General features: G+C 41.3%; 1 protein-coding gene across 6 annotated transcripts in view; it reads right to left on the reverse strand.

Moving 5' to 3' along the window:
* Positions 1-5,746: 5,746 nt before the first annotated feature.
* SRSF11 (serine and arginine rich splicing factor 11) overlaps positions 5,747-27,891 on the reverse strand; it is a 34,644-nt gene continuing 12,499 nt past the window's right edge. For 2 of the 6 annotated variants that reach the window (XM_039485277.1, XM_039485283.1), the window contains exons 3-12: positions 24,974-25,083; positions 23,341-23,433; positions 20,997-21,046; positions 20,159-20,286; positions 18,963-19,044; positions 10,408-10,539; positions 9,649-9,738; positions 8,600-8,695; positions 7,930-8,068; positions 6,452-7,822 (exon numbers count right to left, since the gene is read on the reverse strand). In XM_039485277.1, coding sequence (XP_039341211.1) covers positions 7,625-7,822; positions 7,930-8,068; positions 8,600-8,695; positions 9,649-9,738; positions 10,408-10,539; positions 18,963-19,044; positions 20,159-20,286; positions 20,997-21,046; positions 23,341-23,433; positions 24,974-25,083 — 1,118 coding nt within the window. In that variant the 3' untranslated portion in view covers positions 6,452-7,624. Of the gene's footprint in view, positions 6,091-6,451; positions 7,823-7,929; positions 8,069-8,599; positions 8,696-9,648; positions 9,739-10,407; positions 10,540-18,962; positions 19,045-20,158; positions 20,287-20,996; positions 21,047-23,340; positions 23,434-23,892; positions 24,023-24,973; positions 25,084-25,378; positions 25,496-26,117; positions 26,210-27,891 lie in introns of those variants that run through there. The other 4 variants (XM_039485281.1, XM_039485282.1, XM_039485279.1 and 1 more) reach the window with 4 other exon arrangements.

Raw genomic sequence — 27,891 nt, forward strand, 5'->3', positions numbered from 1 at the left:
TGGAAGGCCAAACACTACAGTAAAATCCTGGAATGTTAATTATGAAAAGTATTTTTTAAAATAGTTAGTTGCACTTTTCACTATCCTGAAATTCTTGAAGTTGGACCTTAATCTGAATATTTACTAGTTTGTGCAAGCTTAGTAAATAGCTCCCTTACATGTTGGCTATCTGTAATAAGCATTTTATTAACTAGTGAATCAATTTACAATTTTTCAGCACAGCACTGATAGTTGATTATTGGGAGGGGAGGGGCAGAACATTTTACCTTAATGAGAATGTGGGCACTGTCAGTTACACATCAATTCCTGGTGATTAATTATATTTAATTCAAACTAGAGCTGTGCAAGAATTAGTTCATAATAATCCACAGGCTTGCATGTTTGTAGAGCAGCACTTCGTGCCTCCAAACAAGGACATATGAGGCACAGAGCTGCTTCCACTCAGTTACTTCACTACTGCAAAGCAGAGCCTCCAGAGCTAAACGGGAAAGAGGATGGGACACATTTCAAAGAATGCAAGGTTACTGTAAGGTATGTAACCTCTCCTCTGAGTATATGTCCCTGTGGGTGCTTTACCACAGAAGACGCCCAAGCAGTAACTTGCTGAGGAGGTAAGTCAGAGACAGTTCAGAGGACTGCATCACCAAAGAGGGTAGTATCCCTGGGCGCAGGTAAAATCGTGTAATTCTTGGCAAAGGTATAAATGGGAAACCAAGTTGCAGGCCTACAAATTTCTGTTATAGGAACACCTTCAATAAAGATATAGATGTGGACAGCTCTAGTGGAATGTGCTGTCACTCTGTGAGGGAGGTCTGCATCCCAGTTGATTCATAGCAGGTTAAAATGCAACCTGAAACCCAATTTGATAGTCTGAGTGGAAATAGGTTAGCCCTTCATCCTCTCCCCTAATAATACAAATAGCATAGGAGGTGCCTGGCAGGTCTTATTCCTGTCAAGGTAGAAGGCAACAGCCCTTCTGGTATCTATTTTATGTAGGCTGGTCTCCTCTCCAGAGGCCTGAGGCTTTGCATAGAACACTGGCAGATGAATCTCTTGAACAATGTGGTATTCTGAAGAGAGCTTTGAGAGCAAATGAGAATGGGGATGCAGTGTAACCTTGTCCTTATACAAACACAGCTCTTTCGTCTACCTGAAATGATAGCTATGAGGAATAAAGTCTTTTAGGAGAGGCTGAGGAGAGAACAGGTAGCATTGGTTCAAATGGAGATTTCCTCAGGGCATTGAGATCCAAACTGAGCTCCCAGTGGCGGGGCTGCTTTCTGTACAGCAGGCAACCTGTAGGAATCTAGCTGTAATATGGTGGGCAAAGACTGAAGCCTTTAATGGGGGAGCAGAAAGCTGTTATAGCAGCCAGGTGTTCTCTAAGCTCATGAATTTAACAAAAAGACTTATCTAAGAGGTAGTCCAGGATTTTGGTGTGCGGAACCATTGAGGCTTCAGAAGAGTGAATGGACAACCAAGGCGTAGAAGCATTTCCTCTTTTGAATGTAAATTTTGCTAGATTTCCTGCTAGAGAGGATAACTGACTGAACTCCTCCAAACAGGTTAGTTCCATGCTCTCAGGTTCAAAGAGAATGTTGGGATGGATCATGGTCCCTGAGTTCTGTGACAGGAGATCCTTCTGGAGAAGAAGTCTGGGCTGGAGGTTCAAGTACCACACTTGTCTTGGACAGGATGATGCTATGAGGATAACCCTCACTCTTTCCTGACTCAATCTAAGATCTTCAGGATTAGAAATAAAGGCAGGTAAGCATCCAGGAGGATAAAGGGGGAGGGTGGGCACAATGTTGAGGGTATCTTCCAATGAGTTGCAGACATTTTCTCTTGGAGCAGGACTGAATTTCATGTTCGGGTGGCAAAGAGGTCTGCTTCTGGGGATCCCCAAGTCTGGCAGATGCTAAGGAAGACAGCATTGAGCTCCCATTTGTGGTCCTGAAGGAAGTGTCTGGACACAATGTGTATTCTGTTGTTCTGGAAGATAGCCAGTTGAGATTTCTATCCAGTTCCAAAGCTTAAACAATGCTGCACACGCAGACTGGGATCTTGCTCTGACCTTCGCCATGTCTGAAGGCACTTGAAGGGCAGTCTTGAATGAGGCATGACAAATGTGGAGGCATACGAGCTGTACGCAAGTTCTTGCAGTTGTTTGCAAGCTATGTTGTATTGGCAAAATTAAGCTGGACAGAGTAGAGAATCTCTTTGGTGAGAGGCTTTGGCAGTTAAGAGCTTAGAATGGCTCCAATAAAGTCTAGTCTTTGGACGTCAATGTAGATTTATTTTTATTGATGCTGTGGCCTACAGATTGAAATAGGGAGCCCTGGAGATTGCAGACTGGGTCTCTACAGCTGATCAGTCCCTGAAGAGCCAATCAACCAGGTAAGGGCTGCTATGCCCCACTGATGTAGGTGGGCCGCATTGCTGAAAGGTTTGTAAAGACCGTAGAGGCTAGGAAGAGCCTGAAAGGACTCCGTACTGGCAAGTCTTCTGAACTCAAATCCCATAAATTGAAGTGTAGGAACTGTTTGTGGGATGGGTGGGTCGCTACATGAAAGCAGGCATCATAGAGGTAGACGGTGACCAACCAGTCTTCTGAATCTATGAACAGGATTATAGTGGCTAGCGTCACCATCCTGAAGTGCTGGGAAAAGGAGGTTCAGATTTCTTAGGTTGAGGATTAATCTCCACCCCTTTTGGGAAGTAGGAAATAGTTGGAATAGAACTTTCTTCTGATGCACTCTGGGGCAACTGGCTTAATCATCCCCAAGAGTGAGATTGGACCTCTTGTTTCAAGAGATCTTTGTGAGATGAGTTCCTGAAGAGGGATAAGGATGAAGGGACAGTGTGGATGGAGTATCCCACATTATTCGCCTCCAAAATCCATCTGTCTGAGGTTCTTTGTGCCCAGGCAGGGAGGAAGGGGAGATGAATGGAATCGTTCAACACAGGATCCACATAGGTATATTTGGTTGAGGCCCTCAAATCAGATACCAAATTTATTTCTTAAAGGGAAGTGCAGGTATTGCTGTAGAAAGGGGTAGTCCCCTATTCTGAGGCATAGATCTCCTTCTTTGAAAAGTAGGAAGGTCTCAGAAAGCCTGTTGGTGGGTGTACTGGAACAGCCTAGATGGCGGTTATATTTAGACTTACCAAACCATCTTTTTGTTGCAGTAACTCAGATACCCAGTGACAATAAGGTAGCTCTTGAATCCTTCAGAGTGCATGGGGGGGAGTCCATGTCAGAGCTGAAGAGCTAGGCCCTTCGAAGGAGAGGGGGGAGAAGAGGACCTTCAACTATAATCTGCACCTCTTGTGGGTGCCTGTGAATGATCTGGTAAGGGGGGGGGTGTTGTCTCTTTCTGGTTAGAATCCTTATAAAATTGTTCCCTGAGGTGACCCAGGAATTCTAGTAAACCCACTGAGGGGAGGGGGGGGGGGAGGAGTGTCCCTCCCCATGGATAGTCATAAGCCCTGTCTCCAGGATGTCTGGAGGGGTTTGAATACTGGCTCATTAGGGTGTGGTAGCAAGGTGATGAAAGAGCCCTCTATGGAGGCCTTCAGACTAAGTATCATCCCCTGGGCTGAAGGAGGGAGCATCAGACATGGGTACCGAAGGCTGGAGGTCTGACCAATGTTCAATCTAAGCAGTACCAGCAAAGGGGTCCTGGTAAAGGACCATAACAGGTGAGATTCTGGTACCTCAGGTATAAACAAGTCCTCTGAGAAAAGAAATCTGGAGGCCTATGATGGCCAGAAGACTGAGCTGGTATTGTGCCTGGCATTGTACTGGTGAGGCTTGTAGAAGAGCTTCTCTGATCTTGAAGCCCTGGTGTAAGGGAGGTAATGGTCCTGTGGCATGCATTGGAGGCCTGTGCCCAGAAATGTCAAGACTTATCTATATGCTGCTTGTTGTGCAGTACCAGTGGCTTGGTACCCAGGCTCAGATGGAGCCTTAGTTGCACCCCTTGAGGGATGTGAGGTTTTAGAGTGGGGTTTGAGATGACCTACCCTCTTAAATTCTCTGGAAGGAGAAAGTCTTCTTACATGTCCTAGCCTTTGAAGGTGCTGCTGCTGTCATGGGACAGTCCAGGAATTTGAGGTTGATGTACACAAGGGGAAAGTAGAGTCCCCCTGAGGCTAGTGAGCACTCCGGTAGAAGGAGCTTCAGTCTAGCCTTTCTGAGACCCATCTTTAAACTCCATACAGCCATTAGATGCAGATGGGTTATAGGTGTCTCTGAGGCAGGGGAGAGCTTGAATTCCTATCACTACAAGGCAAAAACCAGTGGGCAGGTCTGTCAGGGCTTGAACCTTGTGTCTTTGGCATAAACTGGAGTGGTAGAGGACTGAAGGGGAGAAGAATAACCCTTTCTAAACAAAACCATGTAACATTAAATAAATAAGGAAAAAATAAATGGAATACAAAGCAGGAAGTTGAGAATCAATAGACAAGCAATTGCTTCATCTCAAGCCACAGGCAGTAAAGAAGGAACTGAGTGATGTGGGGACATGCCTCATCTGGAGGCCTGAGGTACTGCTCTGCACAGGACTGAGAAAGCATGGCTGCCTGTGCGTCCTATGTTAGAGCACCCATATAGACATATAATGGGAAAACATACTGTGCTTCTGTTGTTACTTGAATGTAACTGATTTTGCTAAAATGCTAAATGTTAGCATTTCTCAGTCTTCAAAGCTGGCACTCCATCAAAAGGAGTGGGGCAATTCACATGTGTCAGAGCTACCAGTGTAGGCTCAGGGAGTTAAAATAATCATTTAGTATTGGTCCACTGTACAACTATAAGATCCAATATTCTAAAAATGAGAACTTGGATTCTGCAGCAAATTCCAAAACCTTGGAAAAAACGAGCCATGCACAATGAACACAACTGATTACATTTTAGTAGTTAATTAAATCTGTTTTTTGTTTTTATTTGAAGCTGCTGCTGCAAAAAAAATCAGGAGCAGCTGATACCAATCACAGACCTAGTGTACCTCTAAATGCATGGGGCTCATTAAAAGCTTGCTAGGCCATATCTCATTTATATTTGTCCCCAGCTGATGAAGGAGCATCCACCCCACCCCACACACTAAGATATGATCTAAGCTAATTTCAAAGTATTCTACATTTAAAAGTGAACATTTGCCAAAATGACCCCACAGTTGTCTGCTAGTGAAAAAATGAACTTAGCAACTACTGACTTCTGAATGGCAACTAGGGCTTCTGTGTTCAATTTTATAACAGGTAGAAGCATTCACTCATTGCACTGGTGAACGAATGTGAATTAGTAAATGGTAGTTTGTAAACCATTTTTGTTACTTCCTCTGTCTTCAGGCACCTGCACTTGAGTTTTAAAATAAAATAAGTGTGTGTGTGTACGTGTGTGTGTGTACACACACACCACCACCCCCAATTTCAACACACAATGCTCCTATTTCAGAAAATAGTGTAAAATTAATTTATGTAGCGTTTTTCCAAGTTTGTACCCACCACACTTGTTGGTTATCAGAGGACAGGAGTCTCCTCATTGTTCAATGCTTATGCAATAGTGTTAATCTACAAATGTTTCATTAAAAGCAGGATGGCTTTTTTTTCTTTTGTTCTGTACTTGCTAGCAAAATAAAGTACAATTAATTTAAATGTGAAGGAAGTGTAATTTAATTAGATGCAATATGCATGTCATTTCTTGATTAATGAGATTATCAGCTGTTTCACTCAACTAGAAAGAAAAGGCTAGGAGAACTTTGTATTGACATATACCTCTCTGTATTGACAAAATACGCAACAGTTTTTTAAAAGTTACATTTCTACAAATTCTAAAAATGACACTGCATATCTAAATGGCAAGTTTCATTTTAAAACGTCTGTGGAAAAGTGACAATTTAAAAAACCAGACTCATAAAAATTATAAGCACTTGTGCTAGTTTTAGTTTCATTCCAATACCTACTCATTTAAACCAGTGAATTGTTCTGTCATTTCAGGACCTTCTTTAATAGGTTAGCTTTTAGAGTTGTATAGCTGATGCACACCCTTGCATTTCATTATCCTGTTCCTGCTAATCTTCCATCACCATTCTAGAGAAGATAAAAGGTGAAAGTGTTTATATTTCAATGAAAATACACACTTAACAATGAGAAAAATATATCTGAAAAGTACTTAACACTTTAGGTTCTCATTCAGGTCTATTACTTTTATCCCCAGTTAAGGTAAAATACATACTGTACTGAGGGGGAAAAAGGCTTAACTCAGAGCTGAAAGATAGGCTGGCTTAACAGTTTTCTTCACCACATTTACTAGTAAGAGATATGGATTTAAAACTGATTCTGTTAAAGGAGGTGGATGAGGGGGGAAAAAGACAACTCTAAATGAATGAGGTAATTTCATACATTCAATAGTGTAAATAAATACAAATACAGTTTTACAGGAACATGAGCATAAGTTTAAGGGTTTTATTATCAAAGTCTTGTAAAACAATTTCAGAAACTGTACATCAACATGGCACAGACTGTAGCCCACTTTTGTTTTTACCTGCACAAAAGTAAAAGCTCTGAAACGTCTTTAACTAAGAAAACAGCTCGTCTAACTACTTTGCATAACATGGAATCACTGTGTGCATAAGATTACTATTGCAGTGACAGTAAACACAAATTTATTAGTTTATACAACTTGAGATCAAGTAAAAAGTACATTATCAAGTAGACTTGCTTTTAAAAGCATACAAAGATCAATTTTAAAATGCACTACCTCTTTTTGTAACATGTTTAGCTCATGAACAAATAAAATAAAAAACTGGGTGATGAAAACTGCACAAAGCAACTTCTATTCATTGGGCACTGGGCAAGTCAGGAGACTTTGCATTACTACATCAGAAAATTTGACCTCCCCAGACCCAAGAGAAGAAGTTAGGAATTCAACTATACTTCTCTCCACTGCCTGAGATGGACTTTAAATTGACTGAGTAAAAAACCATCAAAATTAGCCATCAAAAAAGGTTAGTGCATTTTAACCTCGTCAAAATGAAACAAAACCCACCCAACCGCCCCCCAAAAATAGCCACATGGCTAAAAAGATTATCTACTTATATCAGAATGCTTATTTCCAGATGTAACTATGAATATTAATTTTGTGTAGCCACACTTAAGACCCTTAAAAAGATCCATCATACGTTGTAAAATTTTCTTTGAACATTTAGGATGTTTCTGCCACAATTAACATGCAATCAGTGCATTCCCTATACTGCTCTATTACTGCAATGAATCAAACTCTAGAAACACTATCATAAGTGAGCCAATTTACTAAAGGAGATCATACAACATAAACAACCCATGCCTGCTGTAGATGCATGCAGCTTTTCACTTTTGCTTGAAGCAGCACCAAGTTAGTAAGACCTACTTGGCTACTCAAACCAATGTGGCCATAGCAAGAATGGCAACCAAAGTACCTCTCACTATAAAGCTTTTGATGTAAATTAATATCAGGAGCTTTACAACCATTTATAGGTTAGAGCTGTATACATCTAGATTTAGGATTAACAAGTACAGCATAAAAGAATCACACAGGAATGACACTGATGCATGTCTGCAGCTGCATTCACTGCAAAGGCAATATTCAGTCACTCATATCCATGTCTTCTTCATGATGATCATCCCCATTTACTTTGGATTCTCTTGCTGAATCTCCACTTCCCTTATCCACTGGTGATTCCTTTATTTTGGGGGAAGCAGAATCTGCTACCTTCTTTTCTTCCTTTTTCTCTTTCTCGCTGTCATATCCTTGTTCTTCTTCATCATAATCCCTTGTGACCTGCTTTGCCGAGATGAAAAAGTAAAAGTAAAACTTGCCTCAAGGTTCTTATGGGTTTAAGGTTAATACTACACCAAAGGCAGTGAAACTAAACAAGTTTTTAAACATACTTTTACGTCTTTGTCACTCTCGGATTTTCTTTCCCGATCCTTCTCTTTGTCTTTGCTTTTCTTCTTCTTGCTCGTTGACCGCTCTCTCTCATCTCTGCTTCTCTCTTTGTCTTTATCCTTCTTCTTTTCCTTTTTATGTCTAAGATGACAGTAAAGTACCTTGCTCAATCTTCGCACATTGCAAAAACTAAGGTTAAGACTTTACTGTAATTCCCTCACTGAGAACCAGCCCCTCATGCTAAAATCCTAGTTTAAACCAGAAGCCACCAAACTCACAAAACATCAGTTCAGCCAAGGTTAACTATTCCTTTAGAATACAGTCACATCCAGCCAACTCCCTATCACATCTCAAAGCAAGAGCGGGAGGTGAAAAGACTGTGTGGGAAATTTTCTAAACAGGGCAAGGCAGGATATTAAGTTTATTTTCAGAATGCAATACACCCTCCCACACATTTATTAGTGCCAGAACATCAATCATCAAAAATCAGGACTTCCCTCTCATGGAGAATTTACAGCAGAGTTCAAGAAATTCCTTGGCTGAAAAGGATAAAACTATACCCTCCACTATAGCTCAAACATTCCAGGTACCAGGACTGTTTCCTCCCCAGATACCCCTTTGAAAATTAGAGCTACAAAGCAACTGAACTCAGAGACCTGCTAGCACACTGACCTTCTTGGAGATGGGGACCGAGACAGTTTTCTTTTAGGGGACCTGGGCTTTTTAGGTGACCTTGTTCCACTCCTGCTTCTTCTGCGCCGTCGTTCTCTGTAGGCATTAAAAGGTAACAGTCCAAAAACATCTCAAAAGTCAGAAGTGTTTAATCTACAGAGTTTATACTAACTTAAATATATTTGTACTGGCACATATCTACAATCTAAAGGAGCATTGCTCTACAGAGACACTCCTCCTTGTTTTACCAAAAAGACACATTTACTATTAGCAGCACTGCAAAGCCAATGCAGCTGTTGATATGCAGCGCAAGCTGCCCTCTGATTCTACCTCCACTATCATGAAATAAATTGCCATCTAAGTTCCTATTACACTATAGCAGTCAGACAAAACAGCTTGATTTTCAGAGACCAACTAATACCTTCTTAGCACTTAAAACGTCTTTGAGGCACTTCATTTCCCCCTTTATAAGTCCAGGGACATCTCTCTCTCACACGTTAATTTAAGAGATGCTTTATCTGAAAGTACATTTTCTCCTATTATTCTTTTATATGTGGACAAAATAAATGCAGATATGTTCCTGTAGTTTTCAAGCTGTCACAGTAAACAATTTCTGAATTGTGACCTTTTCAAGAGTCCAGAAAGACTCAGTGTGCTAATTTAAGGTTGGTATTTTTTCCTTGTGTATGAGATTCACAGTAAAAAAACCCCCAAACAAATAAAGAGATGTGCCTAGATCAATAAGGCATTGCACAGATTTCCTTAAATGCTCCAGGTGAGACCGAGTCTCTGTTTCACTTTCCTTGAAGTGGGAGCTGTAGGTACTTTGATAAATGGGCTGTGGTGGTCTTGTTGAAACAGCTCCTGTAAGTCTCTGTAACCCTAGTTGAAGTGCTAATTCATAACCTATAGCAACACACTGCAGTAAATAACTGATTTCTTCAGAGGTGAAAGAGGATAACTGTCACAAACCAGGTTAGAAACTTTTACACCAATACCACTATATTCTAATCCTTGAAACACAGACTAAGTGACCCAAGTTCTGGTACCTGCTTGTGCTTCTAGATCGTCTAGTTGTGCTGTAGCTTTTTGGTGGAGTTTTAGAACGTTTCTTTTCTTTCTCTTCCTTCTTTTTATCCCTTGAAAGGCAAATGTTACATATTCAAAATCAGTCAGTTTTAGGAGACAAATATTTGCATGTAACTAGAATAGAAAATAATACCAGATAATCACAACTCTCAAGACATTTTACAGCACAAACTGATTGTCTCTCTCCACTGTGAAACTCATTTGTGAGAAAGAGAAAGCAAAGAGGGACAATTACTGAAATAGCAGAACAGCTATTTTAATTCTTCCTGAGACATCCAAGAAGAAATTACCAAGCTTAGATGCTAAAAGTTACAACTGATTTTTAAATGTAATAAGCATCTGCAGCTCCCATTGCAACTAATGGGAGATGCACGTTTTCAGCATCTATGACAATGAGGCCACATTTAAGTGCCTAAATACATATTCAGAGATGTCTTAACTTTGGGCATCACAGTGGAACACAAACCTACTCTTATAAAGATACTTCCTCAAAGACATGCAAAGTTAAATTCTACAAAAATGCTATTTGTTTAAATCTTGTCGGTGCTGTGCTTCAGTACCTAGTACAATTAAGAGCTCCAATCTGTGGCACAGTAATAAAAACTACTTGGTAGTATTTGATGACCTGGTTATTTTCTTTAACAGACATTAAATTACATATATTTCAGAATTAACATCTGGATTTCTAGCAAATTTTAGGAGTAGCAAGAGGGAATTACTTGGTTTTGGATGCGCTCCTAGACCTTCTACCTCTCTCTCTGGAATGAGATCTCCTCCTTCTTGGACTTTTAGATCGCCGCCTGCTTCTTGACTTTGAATGTGACCTCCTCCTTGATCTGCTTCTTGATCGTCTATCAAACAACGCATTAGCCACAGGATTACAAAAATATATTTGACCTAGACATACCAGACTATTAGTTAAATGCTGTCAGCGCATACAGAAAAAATGAAGATGATGGACCCCATAAAGTCATGCCCAGAAAGGCCACAACAGAAAAGCAAGTGCCACAAAGTACAGGTGATGAGTGAGTGATGGAAACCTCTATCAGCTATGCAACATTATCTATTTCGGTATGTGAATACACACTTATGGTGGCAGAAGAAAACTGATAGGGTGGCAAGGAAGTTTTGGAGGAATTATTTGAAATGAAGAAAGTAAATGCATACCACATACTCATCAGCTGTAGGAGCAACATAGAAGGCATGGCAATGACAGCCAGAGGAAAACATATTGGGCAAAGCATGTTGGCAGGCAGATCAGAGATGCAAGCAGCAGTGGAACGCTGCAGATCCGAAGGTGGGAACAAGCTGAAACTTGATGCAGAAGATTTAGGAGACCCAGTAGAGTAGTATGAAGACAGGAGGGACATAATTAGCATGACCTAATTGTGGACAGACTATTGAGGTGCAAGGTAAGAACTGAGAGGCCAGAGACATTGTATTAGAACACCTAAAAATATCCTGGTTTTCCATTTAATCAGTCAAAACATTCTTAAAAAAAACCCCAAAGTGTTTAAGCCACTAGTATATGGAGTAAAATTTGCTGTTTACCAGGAGCAAACAGCCCAGTGGAATATGCATTCAGTATAAGAAACAGTGTTTCTGGAGTGAGGACAGAGTCAAATGAGTATTTTTGAAAATATCATCCACTTTGAGATCATAGAATCTAGTCCAGTCCCCTGCACTCATGGCAGAACTAAGTATTATCTAAACCATTCCTGACCTGTCTAACCTGCTCTTAAAAAAATCTCCAATGATGGAGATTCCACAACCTCCTTGGCAATTTACTCCGATGCTTAAATACCCTGACAGTTAGGAAGTTTTTCCTAATGTCCAATCTAAACCTCCCTTGCTGCAATTTAAGCCCACTGCTTCTTGTCCTATCCTCAGAAGTTAAGAACAATTTTTCTCCCTCCTCCTTGTAACAATCTTCTATGTACTTGAAAACTGTTATGTCCCTTCTCAGTCTTCTCTTTTCCAGACTAAACAAACCCAGTTTTTTCAATCTTCCCTCATAGGTCATGTTTTCTAGACCTTTAATCATTTTTGTTGCTCTTCTCTGGACATTCCCCAATTTGCCCACATCTTTCCTTAAGTGTGGTGCCCAGAACTGGACACAATATTCCAGTTGAGGCCTAATCAGCACAGAGTAGAGCGAAAGAATTACTTTTTGTATCTTGTTTACAACACTCCTGCTAATACATCGCAGAATGATGTTTGCTTTTTTTGCAACAGTGTTACACTGTTCACTCATATTTAGCTTGTAGTCCACTATGACCCCTAGATCCCTTTCCACAGTACTCCTTCCTAGGCAGTCATTTCCCATTTTGTATGTGTGCAACTGATTGTTCCTTCCTACTTTGCATTTGTCCTCATGGAATTTCATCCTTTTTACTTCAGACCATTTCTCCAGTTTGTCCAGATCATTTTGAATTTTAATCCTAGCATCTAAAGCACTTGCAACCCCTCCCATCTTGGTATCATCTGCAAACTTTGTAAGTGTACTCTCTATGCCATTATCTAAATCATTGATGAAGATATTGAAGAGAACCAGACCCAGAACTGATCCCTGCGGGCCCCACTTGTTATGCCCATCCAACAATGACTGTGAACCACTGATAACTACTCTCTGGGAACGGTTCTCCAACCAGTTTTGCACCCACCTTATAGTAGCTTCATCTAGGTTGCATTTCACATGACGTGGTCATGTGAGACAGTATCAAATATGTACGTGTCATTGTTGAATCAGAAGCTGGCAGTAGGGCACCAGCACATATAATTTGTGTGTGTCTGAATATTTCATAACCCAAATATATGTTGTAACCAAAAAGTTTCCCAGTGTTTGATTTTGAAAACATGGTCAACCTTAAAGAGAACGCTGCAGAAATCTAGACATGTGATCACCAGAGCACGGATTATACAACTAAGGATGAAAAATGAAAGGACAGATTTAAAGAAGTACAAATTGACATTACATTGCAGTATAGAGCAAGGATCAGCAACCTTTGGCACACGGCTCGCCAGGATAAGCACCCTGGCGGGCTGGGCCAGTTTGCTTACCTGCCGCGTCCACAGATTCGGCTCCCACTGGCCGCAGTTCGCAGTCCCAGGCCAATGGGGGCTGCTGGAAGCGGTGTGGGCCAGGGGATGTGCTGACCACTGCTTCCCGGAGCCCCCATTGGCCTGGAGCAGTGAACCACGGCCAGTGGGAGCCGCGATCAGCCGAACCAGCGGACGCAGCAGGTAAATAAACCGGCCCGGCCTGCCAGGGGGCTTACCCTGGCGTGCCACGTGCCAAAGATTGCCGATCCCTGGTATAGGTGATGCAGTGGTAGGATGAATAAAAACATCAAGATTGGCCAAACGATAAAATAGGTTATTTGTTGAATAAGTTATTTGATTGGGGAAGATTAATGTAATCAATTTTTAAGTTTCATTGATAGGAGGTAAAATAACTTGGAATTAGATTATAAACATTGTGTAATAGTGTGGCAGGAGCAGCACCCCCATGGATGGGGACCTTTCAAGTGCCCTAACTTTGGTCTCCCAGGCAGAGAAATGAGTCCCCCCTTCTGGTGACACTGTAGTAGGGCTCTGGCCCAGGAATTAATTGTCCCTTCAGTCTTATCCCACTGGGGATGGAGGAAAGAGCAGGGGGAGGGGCATTGAGACCCAAAACAGTTCCAAATAAAAAAGCAAACCCAAGTCAATTGTGGGCCATCCCCCAGTCTTCCAGTGGGGCACCCCACCCTTCCCTTCAGGCCTGTCTCCCAGTCTCTTACTCATGCATGGCCTGTTTGAGGTTAAATGCTCCTCCAGTTAGCAGACCTGTCCTCTCACAGCTCTTCAGGCTGCGAGGCAGAGTTCCATCCTTCTTGCTGACCAGCCAGCTCTCAACAGCCAGGCTCTGTCCTTTTATTCCTCCTCCAGGCTTGGCACTGGGTGCAGATATAGCGCAGGGGAAGCTAGCTGAGCCCATAGGCTCTCCTTAACTCTTTCTCTGCTGGTGTGGGCCTTTCTATCCCATCCCACCTCGTACCCCCCCGATACCATCTTGGGTACTTCCCTCCCCCACCAGCTCTCCCCTCTCCAAAGAAAAACAATCAGAATTTGGGTGACATGCTGGATGTGGAAGGAGAAGGGCTTGAGAGATAGATACCATCTCATAATTTGAGGCTGGGTGTCTTTCATGGAGTGGAATCAATATAGCGGGGCATGGTTGCTAACAAAAGTGAAATTATTGTCAAGGTAGTATAACAGCGAGTCCATGGTCCACTTCACTGACTACATCTCTTTCTTGATTATGGAATAGGCTTTCTCCACTGGGAATAATTTCCAACTAAGGTAGAGGATAGGGGTGTTCTTCACATTCCATCAACTGGGATAAGAGAGCCTCTAGTCCCACAGAGGTGTTGCTCTGTAGTGGGAATTTCCTGGTGAAGTTGCAGCTATTCGAGACAGGCTCTCAGAAGAGGTGAGCCCTATGGGTTTGAAAGGCCTTTTCACAAAATGTTGGTCCACTGGAATTTCTTCGAGCTATTGGTTTTAATGAGATCCACGAGGGAGGCTGCAATGGCCAAGAAGCCAGTAATAAACTGTTGGTAGTATCATGCCAGTCTTAGGAAACAGTTTACCTGTTTCTTTGAGGTTGGTGAGAGGCATGTCTGTAGGGCCTGGACCTTATCCACAAGGATTGCACCTTGCCCTTTCCCAGTGTGCACTCGATGTAGGTTCTCTCATTTTTGCCAGACAGCATTTAGTAGGGTTTGCAGTAAGGCCAGCCACCCTCAGGGACAGGAACAGGGCAGCTACATGTTTCAGATGGTCTTCACAAGTCTGACTACAGATTACAATGTCATCCAGGTATGCAGCAGCATGTTATGGGGCTGGAGGACCTGGTCCATTAACCTTCTGAACGTGGCTGGGGGCTCATGGAATCCAAACAGCAAATCCAGAATTGAAAAGAAGCCAAAAGAGGAAGCAAGGCTGTTTTTTCCCCAGGTCTCGGGCATGAGGGTAATGTACTCCACCTCATCTAGCCAATCAAGAATTAGTCATATGCCAAAGGGTAGGTCAACTTTCAATATGCTGACTTTCCTGAAATCTATGCAAAAGTAAGGGGTCCTAACTGGCTCAGGGACCAGCGTTATTGGGCTCTCCAGTCAGTAAACAACTCGATTATTCTCAGCACTAGCACTGTGAAGCAGAAGCGTGAGTCAGTTTCTCTCATCCTCTGGGTATGGGGTTGTAGACTTCCTTGGATTTAGTGTTCTGGTTCAGTCTGGATGTGATGGGCAATCAGATGAGTTCATCTGGGCTGCACAGAAAAAACAGTGGAGAAGAAGGCAGTGATCAACTGGTGGGGCTGGAGTGACATTACTCCTGATTTTGATCATCCCAGCCCTCAAGACTGCAGTGGCTTGTGGGACTAATTTGGTTTCCAGCAGGTAGTGGGCTATGAACAAGGGTTTCCATAGCTTTAAAAGATTCATGAGGTAAACTGTGAATTTCTGTCTGCTTGCTGGATCTCAAAATTCACAGGCTCCACTTGTATTACCGCATAAGGCCCCTGACAGCAGCTTTGATTTCACACTGGAAATTACACGAGAACTTGATCCTCAGGGTGAAACACCTGGAGATGGATCCCTTTATGACTGGATGCTTCCTGCTTGATCTGGGCACCTCGAAGGTTCTTGCTGGCAAATGAGCCTAGAACTTCAGGCTTCTCCTGAAGGCTAAGGACACACTGTACCACAATGTCAGCTTGAGGTGACCGTTCTCCTCACATTTTCTGAATGAGATCCAAAATCCCTCATGCTTGTCTCCCACGTAATAGTTCAAATATTGGGAAGCCGGTGGAGGATTGTGGCACTTCACATGGTCCCAGAGGCAGATATCCATAGCTACGAACCTTCTCAGCATATTTTTTAGCAACCTGTTAAAGTGTTCCATTAGCCTATCTCTGCGGGGACAGTGGACAGACATTCAGAGAGTCTTCGTTTTCACAACTGACATACTTGCTTCATTGTCTGGGAAAAGAGGTTTGTACCCAAGTCCATTATAATTTCCCATGGAACCCAAACCCAAGCAAAGATCTTCAAAAGTTCAGAAGCAGCTACTCTGGCATTCATGGAGCACACAAGTATGAGGTTCAGGATACCAGGTGGCATAGTCTACAAGCACCAGAATTTACTGGTAGCCTGCAGCGCACTTACCAGGGCCAACTACGTTCATTCCTATACATTCTAAGGGTATGCTCACAAGTGGCAGGGGAACCATTGTCCAGAGTGCTGTGAGCTGGCACAGGAAGCACAAGAGTTGGGGAAGTCCATATACACTGCAGGCCTATCAAAACAAAAAAAAAACCCCACAAACACCCCAAAAGACTCAGGCTAGAATTCGAGCCAGTGTTTTCTCCACCCCTTGGTGCCCAGGAAGGGTCTGGTGTGGTCCAGCCGTATGACCTCCCTCTGGTAGGATCTAGGCACCAGAAGCTGGTTTCTGATTTCCTTGGTCTGGTAGTCTCTCTCAAGGTGAAATAGGTGGTTGGCCTTCTCTCAAAAAGAGGAAAGCTTCATCTTGTCAAGGTTCCACCAATTCCTCACTGAAAACCATCACTTGGGTATAGAGTCAGCTCAGCATGTCATCAGTTTTCCGCTCTTCAATGAGGTTGAAAATTTTGTTATGATCTCATACTCGGGGGAAGGAAGGTTCTCCAAGTTGGGATCATATTGGGCCTTGCTCTGTTTGGCTGTTGCCAATTTGGGTGGAAGTCTCTTCTCCAGGAGCAGGAACATCTCCCACACCAGGTTGACTGAGGTGTGTGGAATTGGGGAGACTTGTTGCTCAGAAAAAGGTCCCAAAGATTCCTTCATCAGATCCCTGAAATATTCCCAATCTCAACGATTAATAACTGGATAGGCAAGTGATGGGGCCAGGCCAACCATTATGCTCTCCCAAAATTAGATTAACTTGGACACAAGGGTACAGTTTCATGTCCCTGTGTACACATTGTTGAAGGAGAGTTCCCCAGGGTGATCCAGGATTTGGAACCACCAAGCTCAACATCAGGATTGAGCATATGTTGAGTCCAAAAGACTCACCACTTCTGTCCCATTCACTCTTATGGGGGTGATCAACTTCATAAGGCTTTGATCTTCAAGCATGGGCTCCCATTATCCAGATATGCCAAAGCTGCAATCTTGGGACCAATGCCCAGGACAGCCATATCAAAATGCAAATGTTTTGGGCTTTGTTGCTGTGATCAGCACCACCTGGGATCCCTGAAAGGTCCCCTCTGAGTTGGATCCCCCTACTTCAGTTTTCATGGTTGTTCCCTTCTTAAGCCCAGGCAGGCTGGTGGTTTCTTGAACTGGGACCCAGGTCAACAGCTCCAGACCTTTGGTCCAGGCTATCCAAGGTCCCTGCAACACACAGGATCTCACCTCATGAGTCCTGGTAAGGGGTCAGCAGGGTGGAACCCATGCCAAGACGTCAGCCTCTGTGGCCAGCTCTCTGTGCTCGTCCGTTGGCTCCAGCAGGCCCGTAGCAGATCATCATTATGGGGATCTTGGTTGTCAGATAGTATTCCATGAGGCAAATGGTGTCAGTCATTGCCTCAGGTTGATGCTATAGAATCCAGTCTTTTCCCTCGGGGGGGAGGGTGTGGAGAGGGGGAGTATCTGGGTGAACTGTTTGAGTAAAATTATCTCTACCACCTGGGCTCATGTCTTCATCTAGGTCTGAGCCATCTCCAACACAAATCTCATAGCTTTTGGGCAACTGGAGGGAGCCATGCTCTCAGAGGATACTACTCCTCCAGGAAATGTCAGAACACCTCTTCTGAGACATCAAGAGCATTGTGGATGGCCACTCTGACATGTGCACAATCTCAGGCAGTAAAAGAGTCTAAAGTATATAAGCCATTTGCGTGCTCCAATTTAAGTACAGAGCAAGCAAATCTGCCTACTGTTCAAGGGGCCGAGCTGCTGTGACTACCTGTTCAAAGATTTTGAGGAACGCATTGGTGTCACTATTAGACCCTATCTTTGTTCCTGACAGGAACAGAGTCTGCCACTGGGTCTAGGCCTGCTGGTACCACTGTAGTGGCTGGCTGTATTAAGGTGACCAATTGTTGTACCAGCTGCTGCTGTTGGGCTGCTAGATCGCAGGATTAACTGCTCCTGCTGGTTGGCCATTTGCAGGAAGAGTTGCTGTTGAGCATTCTGCTCAGCCATTCATTTCAGCAGCTAATCCATATGCATCCAGCTACAGGGGCTAGTGGCATTTGTTTAGGGTCCCTCCTTTTTTAAGGTCTGACCAGCTCCCTTCCACAGGAAGAAGGTCGTTGCCTGCATTCTTCATCAATCCATATAGCATGGCGAGAGCTGCACCCTCCTGGGGACCTTCTAGGCACCGTAACACAGCCGTAGGTCTTAGGGGAGGGGAGATCTCCACCTCCGTGTCCACTGTCACAGGGCTTCAGCCCACCAGCTAATTGTCCTTTCTGTCTTATACCCCTTGGGGCATGCCGGGGGAGGGGGAGGGGGGGGAAGGAAAGCACTCAGACACCAAAAGTGCTCCAACAAAAAGAAAGCCCAACTCAATACTGGGCATCCCCCAGACTTCCAGTGGGCACCCCATCCTTCCCTTCAGACTTATCTCCCACAGTCTCTTACTTGTGTGCTGCTCACTCCTGGGGTCTAACTGCTCCTCTCCAGCGACTGCCCCATCTAGCAGGCCTGTCCTGCTACAGCTCTGCAGGCAAAGCTCCTTCAGGTGGAGCTCTGTCCCTCCTTCCTGATCAACCAGCCCCAAAGAGAGAGAGCCTGGCTCATTTTATTCCCCCTCCAGGCGTGGCACTGGCTAAAGGTATAGCAGGGTGGGGCTAGATGAGACCATAAGCTCTCCTTTAGCTCTTTTTCTGCTGGTGTGGGGCATCTGCCCCACCACAAAGGGTGAGAAAAAAATGTTTCAGTGGACACTTCTAAGACTACGAAAAAGTTGCCAGTGCAACTCTTGGTGCTGTAAAGTATAGGACTGTCTGTGCTACAACCAATCCATGTTCCCAAGCCCTCTACATGAACAGGGCTTCACCCACTTTCATGCTCTGCACTGGTCCTGGTGGTCAACTTAACTCCACTAAGAAGATTTGCTTTTTTCTCTATTTATACCTAACAGCTGGCATTGCCAAGCTTAACGTTTTAAACAAATTTTTGAAGGAACTGTGTAAGGCACTTATTTCTGTTAATATTTATGGAGTGAGAAATCTAACCTGTGCCTAGAAGTAGAAGGAGTTCTCCTCCTTCTTGATCGTGATCTTGATCTTGAATGCCTTCGTTTTTCATCTTTTTTATCTGAAATTAAGAAGGGGAAACATTAGTACAAGGACAAAAGTGGTATCTATCTTTAGGGAGACCCATAAAAGGAATTAAGTGTGTGTTTGCACCCTCTTCAGATATCATAAAGAAGCAAAAGAAAGCCTGAAAAGTTGTTTTTTGGTGATGGTAATTTTTTTGTTTTGTTTTAAATATCAGAAATTCAAGTCTGGTTTAGCCTGTTCTTGGAAGATGCTATGGAGAACTGGAAGACTATGACATAAGATGAAACTTGATTTAGAGGAGAAGTGATTTTTATTCATACTAGTGAAAACTTTTGTTCACACCTGCTCAACTCAAGAATTTAGCTGTGGGAAGAAAAAACTTGTTATGTTAAAGTTTCCGCATTCCCACCCCTTCATATAAGAAGGGCTGACAAACCCAACTCACTGCTTTGGATCCTTAAAAGAGTCCTAGAACAGAAATCAAGATGACTAGAGTTAACATTTCTGATCAATGGAGCTTCTCTGAAGTTCCCTTCTCTCCCAAAATACATTTAAAGCATTCAGACTTCTTTAACCATCATGAAGCAACAAATGAAAAAATCAGAATTTGAAAGTGAAAGTGAACTGGCCCAACTCTCCCCGAAACAGAATTTTTATCCCAAATTATGACAAAAAATGGCCTCCTCTCCTTTTTTGCTACTTTCTAATCTGGTCACAAACACTAGCAATCACTGAGAATAGCACACTTTACTGACAACCAAGTGATCTGACCACCTGATATTTTCAATAAAAAACTTGAAGCAGAGGTAGCTATAGCAACTTTTCTAGAATTCATTCTGAGGGTGATTTAGGCATTTCATCATCTTCAATTAAATGCACTTTGATAAATGATAAAAGAGTGCATTCTCCTAAGCACTCTTCCAGAATTTACATAACATAGAATAATAATTGTGTGGTCTAACTGAGCTTCAGGAGAATCATTCAGCCACTTTGAAGGATCTTCTGCAGTAAGTGAGACACTTTGCAATTAAAAATAAACCCATACATAAGGAAGTATGAAAACTGTGTTTTACAGTGTATAAGCCCTTTTTAGAGGCTACATTGCCAAAAATTGTGTTTAACCAAATATTTTAAAGTAGTTCAATTACCTGGCTCTATGGCTGCAGAAATCAGTGATTGTGCTTCTCTTACTCTTTTCATAGCTTCCTCTATTTCTTTACTGGAGGTATCCGATTTCAGACTTGGTGAGACAAGACCAGCAGCTACATGGTTCAACCTGGAACAAGCCATTAAGTGACGTGAAAATGAAATTTCAAATTCAAAACAATTTAGCAAGCTACACAATGCTGCTCTGTGCTGGAAGCGGTGATACAGGGTACCAGAACATGGGACAACTTACATCCTCTTAGTTCCTTGGCCCAGTGTACCACTATTCAGCCCATAAGTAGTAAGGGGTTCATTTATCGTCTTGTATAGATACCCGTTGCCAATGTTACCTCTCAAATATTTTTGAAAAGGCAGAAATTTTTATTCTGATCAGCTAAAATGGTACATCCTTAGAGAAAAAGTAAACTAATTCAGATTGATTTGACCTCTAGAACACAGGATTCCATTTTAACTTCTTGTTTTTAGAAGTCAATTTGTTCCAGTGCAAGGTGTACACTAACAGACTTGCTCGTAGCTAATGGTTTAAAAGGATTAAAGTGAGTGCACCGCAAGTTTCTTTACATAAAGGGCATGAAGTAATGAAAAAAAGTTAATTCCTCTTTCCCCCAAATTAGGAGAGAAAGTCTTTGATACCTAGGGTGAACCATCTTTCCCCCCTCCCCTCACCCCAGGTGGTTTCCACAGGAAGCCAGTTTCCTCCGGTCTTTATTTGGCCAGGTGTGGGAAATGCATCAGTATCGAGTAACATGAGACATTACCCTCAAGATTAAGTGCACGCCAACATAAACCTAAGTACTGAAAGCTATCACTTCCACTTACTTTGGATCCACTGTGCTCATAAGCTTTAGTAGCTGATCTGCTGCAAGAGACTGTGAAGAGACATTTTAAAACATGTTGAAAAGCATTACATTTGCTTTAACACATTAACAGGTTAACCACCATGCCTGAATACACATGGAACATAGCTAAAAAACCAAAAGCACAAAGTGCTTACAGTTGAGAAATACTAAAGGGTTAATCAGCCAAAGTGCCTGCATTGTTTTTAATCCTTGTTTTTGTGAAATCTGTTGACTGCCCGCCCCATCCCAGAAGGTGAACTGTTTTTCACTCAGGAGCGTGTGAATCTAAATGCTCTCCTTTTAATATATGCCAGTCAATAGCATCTTTCCTGAAAAGGAATAAGGCACTTTCTTTTTTGACAATTCGTAGTGTTTACAATTTATCTCCTAATTGTCTTAGGTAGAGGGCTCACCCACCCACCTGTCCATTCAGCGTGCTTATTTTTACATTTGCAGTACAATACTCACAATCCTTCAAGCAGGAGCACTAACCAAGTGTCTTTTTTCCTATAGATTTTCTCTAACCCACCCATAAATTTCAATTTTCCTGCTCTTAAGAATATCCAGAAGATACTAGAGTCAAACCTGTACATAAGGCCACTTGCTACCTACTATCACAGCCAGCAAATCTCCTCCATAACAACTCACTATTTCGTAGGTGGCCTCTTGCAGAACTATCCAACTTGTGTTGTAATCAACCTGCTAAGCAGCCAGAAAGGACAGCTACTTAAAAATGAAAGATTCTTCCAGGGTCTAGTTAAATTGTTTAAATTTTTCATGTTAAATTGCTTGTTTTAGTTATAAGACAAAGTGCCTAGCCAATGCATAAGAGAAGCTTGTCGAAATGGTATGTTTCTTATGCTGCATTAAAAGGACACTTGCTATAATAGCCAAGAAATGTGGAGTCTGCATGATCACCATTACTTAAGTGGTTCATGTACTAATAGATTATTGTAACTATTTCACTCTGATTTAAGACAATAGTGTCTAAGAAATCCTATGGTGTATTATAAAACAAAAACTAAGATGGAGAGATTATTTCTAAATCTATGGATTTAAAAAGCTGTCTTTAATCTTTGCTCGGGATGTTTAGCACTGAACATGTTTGTAGTGGTCTATCAACTCAATGCTTTTTTCAAACTATATTTTACATATGATTTTAGCATCTGAACTCTCAAAATATGATAGAGTTGTATATATGACCTTACTATGGGGGGAATTCTGTGCCACTGTGCAATGCAAAATTTTGCAGAAATTAATGCTGTGTGCGCATAATTTCTTTTCCCCCACAAAAATGGGCTGTAGTCCTGCTGGCCACCACTAAGGGTCGCTGGACCCAGCGGAGCCCACCTTGCACATAGAAAACAAGCCTGAGGGGAAGGTGAGAGAGCTAGAGGGTTCCTGGCTGTTGCAGTTCCCTGCATGCCCTGAGGGAAGGAGAGGACAGAGCGCAGGAAACGCCACAGAAGCCTGAGACTGAGTTTCAGGCTGTTTCTTCCTCTGGATCCTTGGGCTCTAGGAGGGCAAGGGGGGTGGATGTCTGGGCTGGAGGGGCAGTTATCCGGATTGGGGGGAAGAGGGGCGCTGCTGGGCTCTGGGAGGGCAAAGAAAACAGGAATTAGGTTGTCATAGTAGTTTCTTTAACATTCTACTCCTGGGGGGAACTTTTGTGTGTGTCTATATTGTTAGACATTCTTGCTGACAGATATTTTGAAATAAATTACCAAAATAATTGAAAATGACATTATAAAGTGTTATTTTGACAAATAAAATTTGAAGCATTTTAAAATATTTTGTGCTGAATGTTTAATTTTTTGGCACAGAATTCCCCCAGGAGTCTGACCACTTGAACGCTGGTGTCCCAAGTCTTCAACTGGAATCAACCACTGGGGTTTAGAGACAGTAATTCTTTAGTATACATTATCTCAAGTGGCAGGATTAAATTAGAAAAGAAGCAAGATTGCAAAAGGATTTTTAAGGTGTACTACCACACTGCTAGGTCCCTGCATGTTGTACTGCAGTATATCATATGAAAGATGGGATTAATTTCTACAAATCACTGGACCTTAAAACAAATTAATTTAAACAAATGCAGTGTATCATATGAAAGATGGGATTAATTTCTACAAATCACTGGACCTTAAAACTATGCCAAATGCTGGTCCTTTGCTATAGCAGTATTCTTTTTAGTACTGGTTCAGGAATAAATATAGCAAGTCCTGCACCTTCAATCAGTCAATTAATATACTGGTGGATCACAGTCTACTGATCACAGTCTAAAAGTCTGCCAGAGATGGGAAAAGAATAAAAAGTCACGTATATACCTGAGAGTTTAAGTTTGCTCCAGGAAGCCCAAGAGCAGCTAGGGCAGGATCAAGAGCAGGAGCTCCCAAAGCAGCTAAAGGAACAGCACCAATCTATAACACAGATGATAATTAAAAAACAGGCATTGGCACAGTACAATCCCTTTAACACTACCACATCACCTCCTAAGTTAAACCCAATCTAGCAAACATGTACATTAATATGCCCTTTAGCAAAAAATGCCAGTAAGAGCACTTCGCCTCTCTTACTTGTGTATTTGCAAACTGAAGCACAAAGAAGTTTATACTACTGGAATTCTAGGGGGTGAGGAAGATTACATCCCACCTACCCCTGGCCCAAGGGAGTGAGAGGCAAACAACCAACTAAAAAGACTTTCCCACTATATTCCACACAAACAACTTAAAAGGACATTCTTTTCCAAAGAAAAGAAAAGAAAAAAGTGACTGAAAATATCACTGTATGGTTCTGTGTTTATTGCATCATTTTCTATAGCAAGTATGCTCAGATTACAATTAAAAAGGCAATTTTAACAGCCAGACTACAAACTCTACCTGGATTCTTTCTGTCCCTTTCATCATGCCTAATAAGAGGTTCTGAAGGTGATATTATACCTTCAGTAATACCTGTGCAAACTGACTGATCAGATGTAAGCCATTAGAATTTAGTAAACAACTGCAGATGCTGCAAAGGAAGGAACAGAATCCATCTCACTATTTTAGTTGCAGTGGGTCTGCAATGCTAACCAAAGTAAAAGGCAGTTTTTAAAATACACAACCCCTCCCCCGCATTTTTCTCACTGAAGTGAGAAATTATGACTCAATACACACAGAAAACAGATTTGCACAGTAAGTATGTATCTCCCCTCCCCCCTTAAAGGCATACAAGGATACTCAAACAGATTCTATGAAAACAATAATGGAATTCTGAAACATGCCTACTGAAGTTATATACCCAACTCCCACTGAATGTGAATGGAAGCTGGGCACCTAACTCCTTTAGATGCTTTTGAAAATCCATACCAGCCATTATAGTTTCTGAAAAAGCCTAAATAGTCATACAAGAAAATCTATTAAATAAATTCCAAAGTAAAGCGCATTTCAGATTGGCACAGTACAATTAAAGTTAAGGATCTGTGTACAATATACACATTTTCAAGAATGTACACAAACCATTTTAAGAGAAACTAACCCTTCAAACAATAACTGTATTTAAAGACAGTTCTGGACCAAGTTATTTAACGCTTTTAATATAAAGAGATAGAACTGAGAACTTGCCCCAACAGAATAAGATAAGATCTTCTGAATAATTCAATCCCAAACTCTTCTTTCCCATGGTTAGGAGTCATTAAAGAAATTATACAGGCTACCAGAAGCACTAATTAAATTTCTGAGCATGCTTGTAAAAACCCCGTCTCCCCACTAACAACCTACAACTGTTATACCATACAGTTCATGGCACATGATTGATTTGCAGTGTGGTTACACTGTTTAACTAAATCACTACAATGATCAATACACAGTCAAATCTCTTCTTGCCATCCAATCCCATTTGCCCAAGTGCATTAATATAGCAAATGAAGGTGTAGCAAAATATGGACAGTATTTCTTTCACTCCAAGCAAATGAAAACCTACCTGAGAAAGTGGGTTGGGAGTAGGCAGGAGACCACCTCCAGGCAGCAGACCTGCCACAGCATTAGCTGGTGCCAAAAGAGATAAAGCCTTAGTCTCATCAGGAATAATTCCTGCAGAGAAACAGCCTTGCATTAGAATATATTCTCTCTCAAGGTCAGAAAACACACAAATACACCCAGAAAATGTCTCCCTGATACACCACCTGAGTTTGTTGAAAGTACTTATGTTGGCTAAAATATAAAGCTTGATTTCTATTAATATTTATCATTAAATTTTATGTCAGAATGAAACTTCAATGTGTGAAAATTTGACTGTTCCTTTTTCTCTACAAATGGTTAAGTTTCTAGCGTAAAAAATAGCACAATACACACTACTTTTTTGTTAACACTGCCAAGATTTCATCACCTGTACTCGATTTTTAAGTCATGAACCAAACGTAAGCAAGCACAGTCGGTTCTCCAGGGGTGTGCTCTCAACTTTCAAAAGCTGTTTTATGAACAACGACTCGTGTCGGCTGCTTCACTATAAAGCACACAGAAAAATCAAGATACACAAGACAAAAAAAGTTTGATTTAGGGGTTAATAATATGGTACAGTTCACTATGATTTTTTACACCTACCATACAAATTTTGTAAAAAATTAAGAGACGGTAAGGAAATATTTTGTTGAATAAAGCGTAGGGCTTTTGCTGACTCAAATGAATATGAAAGTGTCTGTAGATCTCCAAATACACGCTCTGTGTGTATATACAATATATTGTGGCACATTCCTTACCTGTCCAGTAAAATGCGTATGTTCCGTTATGTGCCATGCTTACTGTACCAAGAATGCTGCAACATATTGCCATTTCAGAAAAAACTTCTGGCCCAAACTCTTGTAGCCAACTAAAGTAAGTGTGGCTGATTTTACTGCCTATTCTGCACACAGAACAATCTTATTAAGGGTCCTACTATGAAACAAATATGTATGTAGGTAATTTTTATTCTATCCAACAGCAAAAGCCCTATACAGATGGATTAATCTGTTAATGTGCCCAAGCCCCCAAAATGAGAGTTCAATAATACAATTTTACTATATATTTGCAAATACCAGTAGTGTTTATGTAATACATATTGAGAAACTGCATCTCATCATAAAACATACAATATGTACAGGGCACTTAAGAGAAACTGGATAAGCTGCAGAAGAAAACTGTTGGGTGGTATTTTCAGCAGGGCCTGGTATATAGTTCAGGCTGAACCAGGGAAAAGAACTGTAAAACACAACAACAAAAAAGAAAAACCACTGTTAAATAAAGGTAATGGTTCCTTCCACCTATACTGAGAAGTGCCGATAATATAAACAAATGTATAATACACAGCACTGTTATCTTGCTTGTGTCATTGAGCGGTCATCAATTTAGATACCAAAAGTTATGGAGGGAGAGGGGGGGAAAAGGTCATTTAGATATAGGGCATTAATGCATCAATATATTAACATACCTATAGAGATTAGGGGTAATTTTGCATGCAAAATTATGTCTCAGAGGATATTATAAATTATATCTACACATATTTCAAATTAGTGCAAATACAACATTTCTGGCATCTAAATACAACTCCTCTGACTTGAGACACCTCATAGAAGATCTGCATCCATTAAAAAAAAAAAGTCATGCATCTGATCCTCTTTTTTTTTTTTTTAAAGTATTTAGAAATAAATAAAACTACAATTTAAAAAAAAAGCAATGAGGCCCCTCACCAGTTAATTTTCATGCGGCAAAGTTTTTTTTTACTGCTGCTTTGTTAGAACCAAGAAATACTGCTTGAATGTGTAGAAATGAAAGAAAAAGAAACAGACAAAAGAAACAAACATTAACCAAAGAACCTACATAACCCCCCAACCATCTTTAATATTACCATTCCTTCCAAATCTAGGAATATCACAGTGAAAATTAAAATTAATACTATGCCTTACCGTAGACTTTGTGTATAGGTCTAACACACAAAGCAACAGCCAACACCAAAAATGTCAGTAAAAGCTAAAACTGGACTCTGATTGTGATATAGGGGACTATTATCTGTGCAGTGTAATAATTTACATTTACTTTAGTGATGAACAACATTAATACAGAATATCACAATAGAAAGTATAAAGAATTGGGCTCCAGTTCAGCAGACTACTTAAGCATGTGCCTAGCTTTAAGCACTGAGTAGTCTTGCTGATTTCAAGTACCTTCCTGTACTGTGCTTAAGTACCTTGTTGAATTGGGGCCTTACTGATAAATATTAAGAGAAAACTGTATTCGAAGTAGAAAACCAACATTTTACAAAAAATAAAGGACTTAAATTTAACTTGAAAACAGCAGACTGTACTGTGATATGCCATATCATGTCCAGAATTCTGAATCTCCAGAACTACACACAAGATGCTGCTCATCCCACAAGAAACTCCTTGTTCAAAATAGGCCCACTAAAATGGTAGTATTTGTTTAACTTTTAACATATCATCTTTAGCACATTCTGAACTGAAACTATTGGGCAGATTTCTCTAAATGCCAAGATTATCCACCATCAAGCAAATCAGTCAGTCATACTGACAAAGAGAATCCTATTACCCATCGTAATTCAAATGCTGAGTTTAAAGTTCTTAAACAAGGGTCTATGAAATATTTAGATGCTACTGACAGAGATACTGTTATTATAGCATGCTTTAATTATGTATAAATAAGAATAAAGAAGAAATTCCTTAAGATACATTTTTACCCAGATTAGTGTAAACAAAAGCAACTACTTAGAAAGTGTTCTGTATTCTGAAAAATGACTCAATTACAGATCATGCTACAAATTTTAAAGTAATTAAGTCTTAAATTTTTAATTTCTTTTAAAATGTTTCTTTTAACAAGAACCTATGACTGCTCACCAGCCCTGGAAGACAG

Source organism: Mauremys reevesii, linkage group 8 (assembly GCF_016161935.1).
Source record: "Mauremys reevesii isolate NIE-2019 linkage group 8, ASM1616193v1, whole genome shotgun sequence".
NCBI classification, from domain to species: Eukaryota; Metazoa; Chordata; order Testudines; family Geoemydidae; genus Mauremys; species Mauremys reevesii.